This window comes from Manis pentadactyla, chromosome 5, assembly GCF_030020395.1.
Source record: "Manis pentadactyla isolate mManPen7 chromosome 5, mManPen7.hap1, whole genome shotgun sequence".
Lineage (NCBI taxonomy): Eukaryota > Metazoa > Chordata > Mammalia > Pholidota > Manidae > Manis > Manis pentadactyla.
Window position 1 is genome coordinate 82,826,458 of NC_080023.1, and position 14,641 is coordinate 82,841,098.

The following is a 14,641-nucleotide window of genomic DNA, read 5'->3' on the forward strand; positions in this document are numbered from 1 at the left end:
AGAATTATTTTCCAGATTTTCCTGTAGTGAAATTTGAGGTGGCAGAGTGGGCTTTCTGGTATTAACTCATCATCACAAGATATAAAGAATCCCAAATAACTTTTTCTTGAAAGACTCATTGGACTGAATGGAAATAAGTAGCCAGAAATTAAAGACAGCCCCTAACATTTATTTTACGTCATAAATTACAGGAGAAATTAGATACTCTAATCTGTTATTCTGCCTTTCTTTAATTTTTACATTTGTATACTTTTCATGCTCTTTAGTTATTGCCATGTTTTAATATTACAATGTACATTTACATTTCAACTGACAGAATTTCAACATATGGAGCATATAAGGAGATGTTCTCTGTACATGGAATGCTTACCTGTATTTGAAAATGAATATTCTAGATAGTAACAGTAAAACTGAAAGCTCAGGCCTTGTTTTTATGCCTGTTGATGTTACTGTACCTACTGAAATATGATGCTATCAAGCACATGATTATTGATCATGCACAAGTTTTTAGGTGCCAGAAATGACACTGAAGCAAGCATTCAGGCACGTGGCCTCCCAAAAGCTGAGGCTAAAGCCAGAGATGAATAATGGATTTTGCTCAAATTTAAGTGCATCTTACTTTAAACTACTTAAAATATCTATTCAGAGATAAACTCAAGTAGAAAAGTATCATGTACATTAACTTGTATGAAAATTTGTAATCCTGTTTTCTAACTACAAGGAAAATCTAAATACAAGTAAATACAATCCTATATTCTAAATACAAGTAAAATAACCAAACTGCCTATATTTTGTTTACTGAAAAATTTTAAGTTAAATACTGTTTGAAAAATGGGTCTTGGCTCGGAATCAAAATCTTTTGGTTATTAGATGTTTCTGTTAACACAGTTTGTGTGTTACAAATAACTTCTATGTAATTTTTAAAGTATAAAAACTTTATCCTAGTAATGCTCCCAAGTAACTGTTAATATTTGTTTTTTTAAAGCCAGCACATCCTTTTGTAAAACAAAGAATTTTTATGTTTTTGAACACATATATTTGTAATATATACTTGTAATATAAATTAACCTGGCATTTAGCTTAATTTGGTATACAAAAATTTAGGTTTAAGTACACTTACTATAGATATGGCCTTTCTCTCAGCAATACCATATAAGAGTAGATACTGGATTTATTTCTTGTAATAAGAGCTGCTTAAGCAACAGCTTGCTGTAGTCTTCTTAAAACAAAACAAAACAAAACAGTTTTAACCTTTAAAAGACCACTTGCTTTCTGAGATGAAAGCATAGAGTTTTCTTTCATCAGAGTAGAGGTATCTGTAGAAATGCCCTTTGTAGCAGTATTTGTTATAACAAGGGTTGATTTGTAATGAATAATCTGGACTAGGTCTAGGGGAAATAATTATCTAATAGGCTCAGATGTGATCACTCTCGGTGAAATTGGATTGAGAACAGTAAACAGGGGGGCCTCTTAATACTAAAACATTTTTCTTTTGCTTGTGCTTTTTACTTTGGGTTTTTTGTTACTGTTGTTTTACTTATATTCACTCATGTAATTTTGTCATTTATTTCTAGAACTTTTATAAAAGGGAAATTTTAAACTTCCAACATTCTTAACACTATTGAATCTTGATTGTCTTCTTTTTTTCCTTTGAAATTTCTCTTTGTCATTGAAATGTATATCTTGGGGTTTTAATTATAGGGGTAATCTGGGTGCAGAACATGTAGTGCATGTTTCCTATAAGGAAGGCTTTTAAAATAATTGAAGTTAATCTTAAATGTGTAAATATTTTTAGTTTTAAATTTTCAACACTAGTTTAAGAATAAAAGTTCTCTACTTTCCTGATCAGAGATATTAAGTAATAAGTATCTCAAAATCTCAAAAGGAAGTCTTGTACCTGCACATGTATAAATTTTTAAACCATAAATCATCTTGGTAGCTGTATTTAAGTCGATTTACTTTTCAATACTATAATAGAGCTACAACTTGCTTAAACTCAAAAGTTCTGCTTCACTATGAATTACATCCTTTCCAATTTTTAATTTTTATATCCTTTTTTGAAAATCTAAATGTGCCATTAAATCAAGGGTAATTTTCTTCAGTCTGTATTATCCTTTAATTGTTTTTATCCAATTTGTATTATAACTTCTCAAGGTTTATATTTGCTTATTTTTATTGTTTCAAGTGTATATAATTCATTTGATTATAGATGGGTTTTTATGCAAGCCTGTAAATAGGAATATTGTAGTCTTTATATTATGAATAATATATATACTATATATACATACTAATGCAGAGCTGTGCATTTTGAATTGTACATGTGTCTTATTTTGACAGTTTCATCATTAAGTTCTATTTGCCAATAAGCTAAATAAAATTTCACATTGTCTATAGAGGCTTTAGGAATAAGATAAACATGTTATAATCTTCTTAAGAAACCTATTAGAGTAATTGATCAACATAACTTCAGATGAGTTACTGGAATTCTTGGCATACTGTTCTGGACCTGTAATCTATCTATAGCAATGTTTTAAACATTAAACTTAAAACTCAGGGGGAAAAAGGTTCTTCAACTTGAGATCTTCTCTCCAGATCTCCATTCTTTGGAGTTTCCATGAGTGTGACCTGAAGAACTTGGAACCATTGAAATTCAAATGTAGGTAGGTAAGTGTTCACACCAGCGCATGCGTTGATTGCCTTATATCTCCTTGTATATGCATCTGTATTGCACCCCCTCAGTGCCTTTCTTCCTCTTCCTCCCCATAGATCATGTAGGGCCTGTGTTATTTGGATATTATAATTTTGTAATTCTGTATTTTGGTCAGTATTTGTGATGTGTGTTAGCAATTTAAAAAACTTCTTCAGACGTTTATAACATTGTGCTGTCTTTCACACATAAGTGTTTGCTATGTATGGGCCTGGGTTGCATTTTTGTGAATCATGTGTGTTGATAAACTTCCCCTGAAATTGCTGGTATTCATTGAAGGATGCACAAAGTCTCAGTCTTGCATTGTTTCATGTACTCTTTCAAATGTACCTAGGGAATGTGAACTACTTCTAGTTCTAAGAATTTCTTCCAAGTAGTCTTTGTTTTACAAGTCATACTCCTGATTACCATTCATGATATCAGTGTCAGCTGCTCTGTTGTGAAGTCCATTCACAAGCTTTCTTTGAGCATTAAGAAAAAAGTGATTAAATTTAATTATTTGCTTCCATCAATAAGAATTAATATTAATTTATTCCATACACATAGGCCCCCTACGTTTCCACCCCCCAATAGAAAACCTACTGATTGATAACATAATAAATTGTAAATGAAATGGCAATTAGACCCAATATGGAATATTCTTCTAGTCTTAAGTAGAGTTTCTATTCACATAAGCAAAATGAGATGTTTAGATGCTTAATTAATGTAATTTTGCTCAAAATATCTGAGCACCAAAATCTAGGATTCCTACCATGCTTTTAATTTTTTTTCCATCACGTCTACCAAGTGTATCATTGAATTTTAAATCTTCTTCCCTTTTTTTTTCCCCATCTATCTCCTATAAAAATTAGGAGTCTTTCATAGTGGTTCTTAAACTTTTCGTCTCCAGGCTTTTGGACACTTAAAGATTACTGAAGACCTCAAAGAACTTTTGTTTATACACACACATGTGAGTTGTATCTATCAGTATTTACTGTATTAGAAATTAAAATGGAGACAATTAAATTTAGTATTGCATTTTAAAATAAAAACATTATATGTTAACATGTAGCATTTTTATGAAAAACATCCTCAAAATTAAAAACAATTGCTAAGAAGGATAGCATTTATTTTACTGTGAGTGTGCGATGGTGTACAATATAACGGGTATTAATACAATTTGGTACCATTTTATTGGATTCATACTAAAGCCCCAGCAGTTTTATGTACTGCTGTTTTTGAACCATCAGTGCAACTGTCAATATAATAAAAAGGCAAATAAAATCTTGGCATTTTTATAGAAGTAGTTTTGACTTTGTGTCTGAAAGGGTCTTGGGGACCCCACTTTGAGAACCATGTTCTAGGATGACTGTTTATCTTGAAATGAAAATTTATATCAGTCTGTTCGAGTTAGGTTGTTTTCCATCTTCTCAGCCTTTACTATCCAAGGAGAATAACTTGCCTGTAATTGGTATGAACAGACTTTAGAGTTATTTAAATATAATTTTTGTTTTAGTTCGTGTCTTAGAAGTGGATATAATAGAAAGCACCCCAGGTATCCAAAATGAGTCTGTCCATGGATCTGTATATTTTTCTCTTTACTTGTGTGTGGTATGTGTGCTGTGTGTGAATATACAATTAATTTGGCTCCTGGGTAGCTTTAAAACACATTTCACAAAGCAACGTGATTTTCATGAATTATGGCGATTCATACCATATGCTATTGGGTTATGCTATTTTTTCTCCTGATCTACCACAATTTCAAATACTACTGCTTCAATTTGCATGCCAAAGATTTTATGAAATTCTCTACAACTTTCTTAATTTTTGTCCCTCGTTCCCTGACAACCAAAACTCATTATGTGAAAGCAGTCCAAGAAAGTCGTAGAGATGCCATATGGAAAGGAGAATGTGAACGTCCTCTTCTAAGTGGCATTCTATTGAGTTATCTTCTTCTAAAATTTGTTTTTCCTATGATATCCCTGGACTGTTGGATTTTTATAACTAGTACCAACAGTACTGAGGGGGTGTGTGATGCTTACATATATGCAAACATATAGTGGAGTTTGACTCACACTCAATGCATGCGCTAGTGCTCACACTTATGTACCTAAAATTTAATGATTCAACAGCTCTGCAGTAATTGAAGAGGTAGTCAGAATGAATAAATTAATTAATTAAAGTTAAAAATTCTGCTAAAGAACAAGGATCTGCAGAAGTGATCCAATAATAAGGAACTCTATCTACTGGTAAGTAATCAAAATAATTTCTAATTTGGAAAATTATCTTAGTGCATTATCTTTATAATACTATAACCGAAATACAAGTATTCTGCCAATATAACACATAGGTATAATATCACACCCTATAACAAAAGTACTTTGCCTATAAGTTTGACAAACCATTAATTAATTGCTGAATTGTACAGTTAGGAAAAAATATGTGACATAAAAAACATAAAAATAAATCATTTAGTTGAATATATTATTTTATTTCTATCTCCTTTTAGAACAGATTTCATGATTCCATTTTAGGATTTGAAATTGTTTTAGACTATTTGAACTCTAAATGCAAATTTCCCTTTTTCTCAGGCATGTTTTCTATTGTTTTAGTAGTGGGCCCCTTTCTAGTATAGATGTACTCCCAAAACTGAACCAGGTGCTATCCATAATTACTCATCAGTTTTGTATAAAAGCTCCTTTGGCTAGCTCCTCATACTTCACCCTAAAAGTAGGAAAAATTATCTACAGAGACCACTAGCAATTAATCATTAGAATATGACACAGCTTAACCTTGCCTTTATGTTCTTTTCTGATAAATCACCCAACCATCTCATATCTCTAGGTTAAGAACTATAAAGAATGATAAAGTGAATGGTAAGCAAACTGTCAAGGGATGCATGCTATGAAGAGAAGGTGTTTTGTAATAAACAGATTTATAGCTTTAGATTACTAATAGGTATTGCAAAAGAATTTGGAGAAGATTGTTAGTTTGAAAATACCATATAATTTTTAAAAGAAACAACAAAAACAAAAAATTCTTATATCTGTGGATGAATTAGCTATTAACAGTAATAGTGTTTTACATAGGCGTATATTTATGTCTTTTCCTTAGCTTATCCTGAGAGGCAGTACTTTTGGTTTTCATTCTGATTTATTTACTTTACACTTGATACAGGTATTCTACTATCATTCTTCATGAAGAGCTAGAAATCTAAGGCTTATCAAATACCTTAAAACCAGTTAGTTTCTTAGAAAATGAAGGCAAGCAGTGATGACAGAGCAATATTGACTTCATTCTTCTCACCTTTCAAGCCAAAACTTCCTTTCATTATTATGATGATTGTCACTGTTACTAAATAAAACTTTGAAATGAAAAATATTTTAACCCATTTCTTTCCTTTTTAAAACTAGTTTCCTTCCTAGCAGTCTTCAAAGAACACTGTGCTGCAAACCATCAAACAATAATTTTTGTGTATTATATGTATACTTTTCATTGTTTATTATGAAGCAACTGTTTTTAAGAACTTCTAAGGTTTTTGTCTTATCTCTGGCGTCTTCATTGACCTTTCTTTTTTCTTCTTACGCTTTTCATATACTCTACAATTTCCTGTAATGTGAATGTTACTTTGTCTAACATTTTCACTTAAATAACAATGGTATTGTTTCATTATTTACATATCTCTAAATCCTGCTCTGTAAAGGTGTAAGACCTGGTTTTAAAAAAATTAGTGATTTGATATACATATTATTTGAATTATTTTTACTGTAAATTTCTTTTAATCATTGAAAAGGTTTAAAACTCAACTCTTCTGGACTAACATTAAAATTTTTTCAAGACAATTACATGAATCGACTTAAAATTGCCTTACTTTAATTAAAACAGTATCAAGTTTGCACTAGGGAAAATAAGAGGTGTTTTCATCTTACTAATGTCCTTTTGATACATAAATCCTTCTTGTTTGTTTGTTTGTTTCGCAGATTCCCTACAGGCTCAGCTTATCAATATGGGTGTTATCCCTACTTTAGTGAAATTATTGGGCATCCACTGCCAAAATGCAGCCCTTACAGAAATGTGTCTTGTTGCATTTGGTAATTTAGCAGAACTTGGTAAGTAATTCATGAACCACAATGTAATTAACTTATTGATGTACTTATAATAAATTTTCGTTTAGATATTAATAACCTAGAAATCCATTTAGATAATATTAGTTTTTTTTTTAAGCATTGTACCTTTGCTTCAATATTTGAATAAAGACCCAATTATATCTTATGTTTGTATTATTTAAAACTGAAGCTACTTTGCTTCCCTAATTGTTTTATGTGGTGAGGTTTAAAGTTTACACTGTGTATTATTTAGTAGAGTTGAATATTTAAAATGATCTTTACTTAACTTAAATAAATGAGGGGGATGGTCTTGAAATCAAATATTGTACTTTCAGGGCAAAAAAAGGACTTCATAATTTATTGCAGTTTATATAAATTACTTGCTTATCAGGTAAAAAATCTAGCAGACTAAGGTTCTTCCTCCTCTTTTTACAGAATCTCTAAAATAAGGGACTTTTTCATATGAGTGTTTTTAACAGCATTAGAAAAAATTAGGAGACATCTTTGAAAATCAGAACAGAGACATAAGCAGATCAATGCTAGCAACACATCACACTCCTAGCAGAGAAGAGGACTGCTGACTCCAGCTCCTCTCTCTCTCTTCCTGTTTCATTTTTCTGTATATCATATGTAGTACCCTTTCTTCTTTCTCTCCTTCCTATGATTCATGATAGAAAGTGCAATTCCTTATCTGAATCTACCCCACAACCATGTTCATAAGAAATTGTTTATTATAGAGACAGTGAAACCAAATGCTGTTTTGTCATAACTAAATATAATAGCTACAAAAAAAAAATAAATTATATTATCCCTGTTTTATAAATAAATAAACCCAAAGTGTCAAGACTCTAACCTTGGATTTTCTAATAGAAAGTTCATGTCCTTACCCTCTGCACATTAAAATCTTGATTTCAGTACCTTACTTTTTGCTTTGACTTCAAGTTAAGGGAATAGGGATCATTTATCAGAGCCAATTTTTAAGTCATTCAGTGAGTCATCTCCTGGTATTTGTGGATATTTCTTTTCTTCTCTCCTCTACTTTTCTTCTTTTTCATATTGTCTCATTTCCATCATTCAGGTAAGACCAAGAAGGAAAGAACATTCATTTATTGTTGTACAGATTATTATTTTCCATTATTAAAATGGAATGTAGGAGTTTTGTGTGTGTTCAGTATAGTTTGTAGATATAGAATGAAAATCATGTTATAATCCCTGATAATGTCATAATCCTTGTAATAGAAACATAAACACTATGTAATATGAGTTGCCTGTGTTAAGGACTCAGGATTTGTTTGGAAGATTTCATAGAGCACCTCAATTCAGCCTCACCTCCCTGGTCTATATTAAAAGGTGGATACCCACCCAACTTAGTTTAGCCCAATTTCTTACTTCATTCTCTATTTCTTCCTCTAAATGGGCCCTTACCTATTTAGAGGAAGAAAAAAGAGAAATATTCCTTTATTTACTAAGACCACTAGAGTTTATATCATGTAAAAGCTACATTATACATCAATAGTGAAATAGCACATTTATGCCCCAGATACCTTTTCTCTTTTCAGTGGGGGTTTTATTGTTCATGATTTACTAACAAGTCAGATAGTATTACTTTTATTGACATGGATAAATATCAAGTTCATATCACATACTTTTAAACATGGTGTATCACTAAATGCTAGAGCTACCTTTTGTCAAAAATTTTTAATAAAAATGTTAAATAGAAATTGTCATTTTGCTCACTAAGGGTATATAATAGCTTAAAGACAAAATATAAAAGAATTTAGCAAGTACAGTCTGTTAACAGAATTGGGGTCAGAACAGCTCTGCCTCTTTTTGTTCCCTGAGTCCTGGTTTATGTGCACACATGATTTTTCTATTTACAGTTACAGCATGAATACAATTTTGAAGTTTAAAATCTTAGTTTAACATTAAGGATTAAGCAGAATGTGATTTCCCTCTTTTTATTTGGTTCCAAAATCTTTTATGAGTAAAAATTCCTGCTTAAAATACTAGGGTTTTTTTGGCTGGGTGGGAGGGGTTGGGATGGTAGAGATGTTAGAACAAAAATTTGCACTTAATTTCACTCCTTTCTGAAAACCAACTAACATTACAGTAAAGGAATATTTTTTTGAAGGCTTAAGCCCTCAAGGAAGAAAAAAAAAAGAGAGGGAATAACACAAAACATTTTAGGGCCTGAGGAAAAAAGCAAGCAATGACTCACATAGCCAAACTTTGAAATCAGAATTCTTGGAAAGCCAAGAACAAATTTGCTCTTCAGAATCTTCAAAGGCTCAAGATTTGGTGGCATTAGATTTCTAAACCACCCTCCCCTTTCCACACTTACAGTAACTGCCCCTTCCCATCTAAGCAGAAGACTATATATATCCTCTGTAGAGACTAAAAATAGAGGGTTTGTATACAGGGTACATCAGACTAAGTTGAAGTAAGAGGTACCAGAGTTCAATTCTAAAAACAGATTAAGTGAAAGTAGATATACTAAATACTGAGAACCCCAGTGTTATTATCCCATTCGTCTTCTAGAACATGGACTTAAACATACTTATGTTGGGATTTTTCTACAGAAAGGGCCATCTGACTACCCAACAGGGAATCTTGTAGGCATCAAGTGCACTCATACTATAGCTCCTAATCAGATTTTAAATGCCAGTTCTTAAGTGCAGACCACTAGAGAAGTGAAGACAACCTCTAACATGGAAGATAGTGATGTCTGCAAATAGAAAAAAAGCAACTTGGAAGGAACAGAAACTATGCAGGGTGTGGGGAAAAAAACACAATATTCTTAGATAAATGAAAAAAATACCATAAGCATGAAACTGTAAGAGGATGCTATTTTTAAGGAAAAAGAACCACAAAACTTGAACATTAAAAACACAATAGCTAAAATGAAAGACAATAAAATGTTTGGAGAAATATTTGCAAAAATAAAGCACAAATCAAGGAGATGGAAAATAGAAAATATAGATAGAGGATCAGACCAAGAGTTGTAGAAAGACATAAACAGGAGGAAATTGCCAAATAACTCAAGGATTACAGAACAAAAGTACATAATATTCCAAATTGGAAGTATCTGTCAAATAACTAATGGATGAAAATAGATCCAGACCATGGCATATCAGTGTGAAATTTTAGCAAAATGGGGACAAAATGAACATTTAAAAAACTTCCAAAGAGAAAGAGAAAAAAGGTTGCATACAAAACACTGTGAATCAGTAACATCAGATGTCTCAAAATAACACTGGAATCCAGAAGAAAATAGAGTATTGCCTTAAAATTTTTGAGGGAAAATGACTTCCAATATAGAATTCTATACCAAGTCAAACTGTTGATCGAGTATGTAGTTACAATAAAGACATTGCCAAACACCAGTGCCTTAGAAAACTGATGCCATTCCTCTAGATGCCATTAGAAGATGTGTTCCAACTAAATAAGGGATGTAATTTAAGAAAGGCTATACAGGAATTAGGAAACAAGAGACCCAACAGGAAAACAGGAATTCCTACTAGTATGGTGACATGAGAACCCCAAATGACCTTTTAGCAAAGAGAAACCATATTAGAATAAGTCAGAAAGCTGCTGAGTCAGGGTTGGGGTAATTCTTGTAGAAGATGAAATTGATTGCATACCTACAAAAAATGAGCTTATTACAACTGGTGGAGAGTTTGGAGTTGAATTAAGGAAAAAGACATAGAAAACTTAACAAATGAGAGGAAAAAAAATAATTCCAGAAAAATAGTTCCAGGCAAAATGAAATAGTACATTACTGAAACACTAATCATTGATAGAACCAAAATTACAGTATAAATACATTGAGAAGATGAAGGGTATGGTGGAGATGGAAAAAAAGAAAGCTAGTGCCTCATCTTTCATAGTGGAAAGGTGGAAAGTCAATCAAAAATACCTGAAACTAAAAAATTCAGAAAGTGGCAATACAAATATGTTATTAATAGATATGGAGGTAAATACCAATGAATTAGCTGTGTGCTTGGTTCTGTGGAAGAAATGGGGGAGGCAGACTGAATTTTGCTGGTAATGTGTTAGGACTGTTTAAACAAATGTGTGATTTTGATAAAAATAGGCTCCTAGAAAATGAGGCTTCTTGCTAACAGTCTCTTAGAGATCCATGGTTTTCAAACATAATGTCAAATCTTACTTCATGCTGTTTTCTCTGTATTCACCTGCAGGGTAAGTACAGATTTTATTCATGGATTCTCCTGTTAATCATAGTACATTTGTTTCCTTGTCCTGGCAAATGGCCTGAATTACTTAGCAGCAGTGATTTGGTTTCAGTTTAGTAAGTGTTTGGAGGAATAGACTGTGGATTGGAAAAAAGAGTGTTAGTAGCACTATTATTTTTTATAAGAGCACATGACTAGATAAGTGATAATATTTATCTACTTCACCTATTATTTTGTTTCTGAAATTCATTCCGTTTGAATAGTCTGAAGCAGAGGAGTGATCAACAATGAGGAGGAGTTAGATGATTCCTATTTAAATCAAAGTAACCTTTTAGGTTAATGCTGACATTTGTAGAATATGGTCTCTGAGGAGTTAGATAGTTCATTGGAAAAGACACTCCATACCTATTCCTTTTTTATGGCAGTAAGGAATCCTACTTACAAATCTTGGAATGGATCATCATTTTGGCATAAATCTGGTGTATGTGCCAAAAGCAATATAACACTAGAGTGAATCAAAACTCTTAAGGCATATTAAGATTTGTGTTTTTCCATTCTCTTTTAAAGTTGAATTTGCAGTATTTTTTTTATACTGACAGAGATTTTACCAGAGATGGGAGAGTAGAACCTAATTCTTGTGTTGATTTACTTGTTAATTCAGTCACACATTCATGCGATAGAGTGTTCTTTGAATACCTGCTGTGTATTGCGCACTATACTGGGCACTGTGTTCGTAGTAGTTAAAATAATATACACTGCCCCTTCCCTCAAGGAGCTTTTAGTTTAGTGGGTGAGATGGAATTGATTTTAAATGAATTTGCAAATAAGTAAGCATATAATTATAAATTGTGATTATGGCTAGTATGTGAAAGTAATGGAATGAAGTGAGGGACTAATTTAGAGGCATAGACTCTAGGTTGGAAGGAACTTTTTCAGACAATATTTACCTTTTATACACAGTATGTAGTAGCTTTCTCAGAAAGCTGCAGGGGAATGCCTCCAACAGAACAAAATAAGTGAAGGTGAAAGGACATCGATAACAGAGTATTTAATACAGGAAGGAAAAGAAAGGATCTACCAGATAATGATAAAGAGAAATTCCAGGAAGTCAACTGTGTCCCCAAAACGGAGAGCAACCAATCAAGACTGAATTTGGTCAGAATTCTTTAAAACTTGTAGATAAATTAATAGCATACCAAATGCAGCAAAAGAACTTGAGACAAAAGAACTTGAGAAATGAAATTGAACCTGGTTATATTTTGGAGGTAGATTGGTAGACACTGGTAATTCATTGAATGTAGAGTTGAGTGAGAATAAGTGAACAGTGACTCCCAGGTTTCTGCCTGAATAGATGGATAGATGGAGTGTTTATTTATCAAGTTACCAAGTTAAGTCTGGAGGAAGAACAAATTTCAGGCTAATATAAAAAGTTCACTTTAGACATGGATGCTAGACAAATATTCAAATGGAGATGTTAAATGACAAGTTAAATAGTCCGGAAAGAGAGCTAGAGATATGATTAAGTATCAACATATAAATGCTGTTATGATGTTGTAGAAGAGAATTAGATTGTCTAGGGTAAGAGTAAGGTCGAAAAAGGTAAGAAAGCAAAGGATTAAGTCCCAAGGCACTGGAATTTATAGTCTGGTGGAAAAGGGAGGAGCAAGCAAAGGAGACTGTAGAGTATACAGGTGAGCCAAAATTAGTTTGAAGTGGGTTTAGGAATACATGGGAATTGAGAAAGTAGAGGCACTGTATGTAGACAGTGCTATCAAGAATCTTATTTATGAAGATGAACAGAGATTGGATAGTGATTGAAGAAAATCAGAGTAAAGGTGTTTTTAATACTGCTTTGTTTGTGAGAAATATTAAGGCATATTTAAATGCTGATTGTGAGGCTCTAGAATGATGAGGAGAGATTGGAGACACTGAAGAGGTGAGAGGGATTGAGACTCCAAGCCCATGGGAAGAATTGGCCTTTAATAGTGAGCATGCCAGCACCAATATGAAAGCATACCATTATAGTGATTTAATATGATAAATCACCTTTAATTCAGCCATGTAAAATACAGTTTGAGTAGTTTTTCTTCATTGACTAAAACACACAAAACTATGAGTTCATAACTGAGTAATTTTATTGTTGCCCTGGTTACCTGTATGTTATGCTAGTGAATATTTTTCATAGCCTTGAATATAATTATGTCAGAACATTTTCTTTAATGCCTTAGACATTTTTTTCTTTTCAAGGGCATTAAAAAATTGATTTGATTGTTACTGTATTTGAAGAGTCTTTGTATTTACCGGTAATGGTACAGAATGACCAAGTATTGAAAACAGTAGGAAACAATTTCTGGGTTTAATTTTGTTTGCTTACTCTAACTTTTCCTCCTTTTTTTGCAGAGTCAAGTAAAGAACAGTTTGCCAGTACAAACATCGCTGAAGAGCTGGTAAAACTCTTCAAGAAACAAATAGAACATGATAAGAGGGAAATGATCTTCGAAGTTCTTGCTCCACTGGCAGAAAATGGTGAGAAAATAAATGTACCTCTTGATTTTTTGATCATGTAGGCTTTTTATAATTTTTCTGGTATTGTTTAATTGCCAGCTATTTAACTCAGAACCTTATTTGTTTTATTAATGATGTGATAAGTTTTATTTTGGTTTATCTCTAACTTGAGCTACATTATCTGTTTTGTAACTATATCTACATTGGCCAAAGCTACTTTCCAAGTTACTTTGATTTTAAAATCTTGGCAAAGATGGTTCTGTATCTTACACATTCTTATGCCAATCTGGAAAAGGCAGCTGAGAGGCTGAACTCCACTTAGGAATCCTTGCAGGGCAAAGGGGATAACGGTTGGAGTCCAGACTGCCAACAGTTGGAACACTGGTAAGTTACTCCCACCTTTGGGAAAAAAGTCTTAAGGGATAATATCCTAGGAATCAAACTAGAGGAAACAAACCATCCCATATAAATAATTTTTCAAATACAGTGTCTAGCACATAATCAAAGAGAACCGGACACATGTGGAGACAAGACATTGTAAGCAAGAACCAGCACAGAGAACAGGCAACAGCACAAACCTCCAGACACTAGAATTTTTAGACCTTGACTCAAAACAGGTATGTTTATTGTATTCAGAGTTCAAAGCAAGCTTGAAAAACTTAGAAGGAAACCGGAAGCTATAAAAAGTGCCATAACAGATTTTAAAAAGAAACAATTGGAAATACCTGAATTGAAAAATACAACAAAAATTTTGAGAATTTAATGTATGGGTTTAACAGCAGATTAAGTATAGCTGAATTAGAGAACCAGTGAACTGGAAGATAGACTGGAACAATATTGAGAATGAAGTATAAGAAGAAAGGAAAGAGCCAAATACATTTTTTAAAAAAGTAAGAAGTAGAGAGGATGATGTGAGGCTCTCATGTACATATTTTGGAATCCCAGGAAGGGAGGAGGGAACAGAGGCAATGTTTAAAGAAATTCTGGCAGAGAGTTTACCAGAAATTATGAAAGTATCAAAGATTCAAGAAGCCAGATGAATCTAAAGCATGATAAAAAGAAATCTGTATCTAGAAATACCTTACTTAAATTGTAGAAAACCAATGACAAAATTCTTAAAAGTAGCTAACAAAAAAGTATATTATCTTACA

The 14,641-nt window shown here is 32.5% G+C and overlaps 1 protein-coding gene across 6 annotated transcripts in view; it reads left to right on the forward strand.

The window, feature by feature from the left end:
• RAP1GDS1 (Rap1 GTPase-GDP dissociation stimulator 1) overlaps positions 1–14,641 on the forward strand; it is a 161,464-nt gene that overhangs the window by 113,013 nt on the left and 33,810 nt on the right. For all 6 annotated transcript variants that reach the window (XM_036914067.2, XM_036914070.2, XM_036914066.2 and 3 more), the window contains 2 exons: positions 6,667–6,795; positions 13,386–13,511. In XM_036914067.2, coding sequence (XP_036769962.2) covers positions 6,667–6,795; positions 13,386–13,511 — 255 coding nt within the window. The remainder of the gene's footprint in view (positions 1–6,666; positions 6,796–13,385; positions 13,512–14,641) is intronic.